The sequence below is a fragment of the Canis aureus genome, chromosome 25, assembly GCF_053574225.1.
Source record: "Canis aureus isolate CA01 chromosome 25, VMU_Caureus_v.1.0, whole genome shotgun sequence".
Taxonomy (NCBI): Eukaryota; Metazoa; Chordata; class Mammalia; order Carnivora; family Canidae; genus Canis; species Canis aureus.
Window position 1 is genome coordinate 6,151,464 of NC_135635.1, and position 1,744 is coordinate 6,153,207.

General features: G+C 40.8%; 1 protein-coding gene across 1 annotated transcript; it reads right to left on the reverse strand.

Annotated features, from left to right (window-relative positions):
- Positions 1–431: 431 nt before the first annotated feature.
- LOC144297579 (olfactory receptor 8S1-like) lies at positions 432–1,367 on the reverse strand. The gene has a single exon (XM_077871849.1). The coding sequence runs from the start codon at positions 1,365–1,367 to the stop codon at positions 432–434; it is 936 nt and encodes a 311-aa protein (XP_077727975.1).
- Positions 1,368–1,744: the final 377 nt, after the last annotated feature.

Consider the following 1,744-nt stretch of genomic DNA (forward strand, 5'->3'; position numbering starts at 1 on the left):
CCCACCTTCCACAAGTCTCAAGCCTATATTTTTCTTCCTTTATAGACCCTGGCTTTTTACCTTGTAGCAAAACTTAATCCCCAGTTTAATACCCACAGAAATCCATGTAAGAATTCAGGACATAATTTCTCCAGCGCTAAGCATTTTGTTAATGTCTTGCAAACAAAAGGAATAATCTATGTCTATATTCAAATTATTTGAATTGAAATAGTTATCTGATGCATGTTTTCTGCTTCTGAGAAAGATAAAATATGAACCAAAGCAAGAAAATACTTTGCTATTTTTCGTGCATTTCTAAACAAAGGAGGCTTTAAAAGATATTTTGTCATATCTGACATTGTGAGCAAACAAAAATTTTCCTTAATGCTTATTATTCAGGTATTTTCCTGTAATTCCGCCCTTCTTCCCAATCATCTTCTGGTTGTTCTCTGCTATCTAAGACGTTGTAAATGTTTCTGCAACATGTTTTTCAGAGCTGCTTTAACTTCCTTGTTTTTAAGGCTGTAGACAAGGGGATTCACTAGGGGAGTGACCACACTGTACTGCATGGAAAAAACCAACTCCCATGGAGAACCTGAGGTTGGCATGAGATAGCGAAGAAAACCTGAGCCATAAAATAAGCTCACTGTGGTGAGGTGGGAGGAGCAGGTGGAGAAGGCCTTGCTTCTGCCTGAGGTAGAGCTGATGCTTAGGATGGTGGCAACAATGCGTGTATAAGAGAAGAAGACCAAAATGAAGGTCCCAAAGGCATGCAGGAGGGCAGAGCAGAGCAGGACTGCAAAGTTAACAGAGCTATTGGAACAGGATAGCGGGAACAGAGAAGGAATCTCACAAATGAAATTCGAGATGACTTGAGTCTCACAGAAGTCCAAATTCCAAGCTAGGAGGGTATTGATGAATGCATCCAAAAAGGCCAGACCCCAAGATCCCCATACCAGTCCCACACACAGCTCATTGTTCATCATCTGACCATAGAGTAGAGGGTAGCAAATGGCAGCATAGCGGTCATATGCCATCACTGCAAGGAGGCAGAGCTCTGTTCCCCCAGAGGCAAGCACAAAGAAGGCCTGAGTCAAACAGTCCTCCACTGAAATGGTTTTCTTCTCAGACAGGAGGTTCTCTAGCATCTTGGGAACAGTGACCGAAGAGTAACAGAGATCCAGGAAGGAGAGGTGATTCAAGAAGAAGTACATGGGTGTGTGAAAGTGTGAGTTGGCTCTGATAACCAAGATCATCAACAGGTTCCCTGACAGAGTCAGGAGGTAAATTACCAGGAAAAGCACAAAGATTAGGGCCTGGGTATGATGATCAGCAGGCAGTCCAAGAAGGAGGAATTCAGTGATGGTGCTGTGGTTTCCCAAGGCCATTTAAAGATGATAATACTTTGGAAGAAAGCAGAAAGAGAAACAATGTATTAACCACCTCCTCTGGCAAGCCAAACTTTCTACTTATTCTATGTACACACACCTTTTTTCTTCATCTGCTTATTATTGCTATAGTTGTTTAATATCTCTCATGGAGTCCCTTTAAAGCATGTGTTTCATTTTTCTGATTGCTTGGTGTATAAGTCCTGAAACTTCTGTGCTCTTTAAATTTGTTGTCCTTTTCTTACAGACACCTCTAGAGAAATTTACATAATTTTCAGGTCTGACCCTTGAATAATTTTTATCCGTTTAAACTAGAAAATTGATTTTGTTCTATGATATTCTGGTCAAGAACCCATTTTCTGCGGAAGATACTATAA

Coding starts and splice junctions, on each gene's coding strand:
- LOC144297579 (XM_077871849.1), bottom strand. CDS start 1,367: ATGGCCTTGGGAAACCACAGCACCATCACTGAATTCCTCCTTCTTGGA.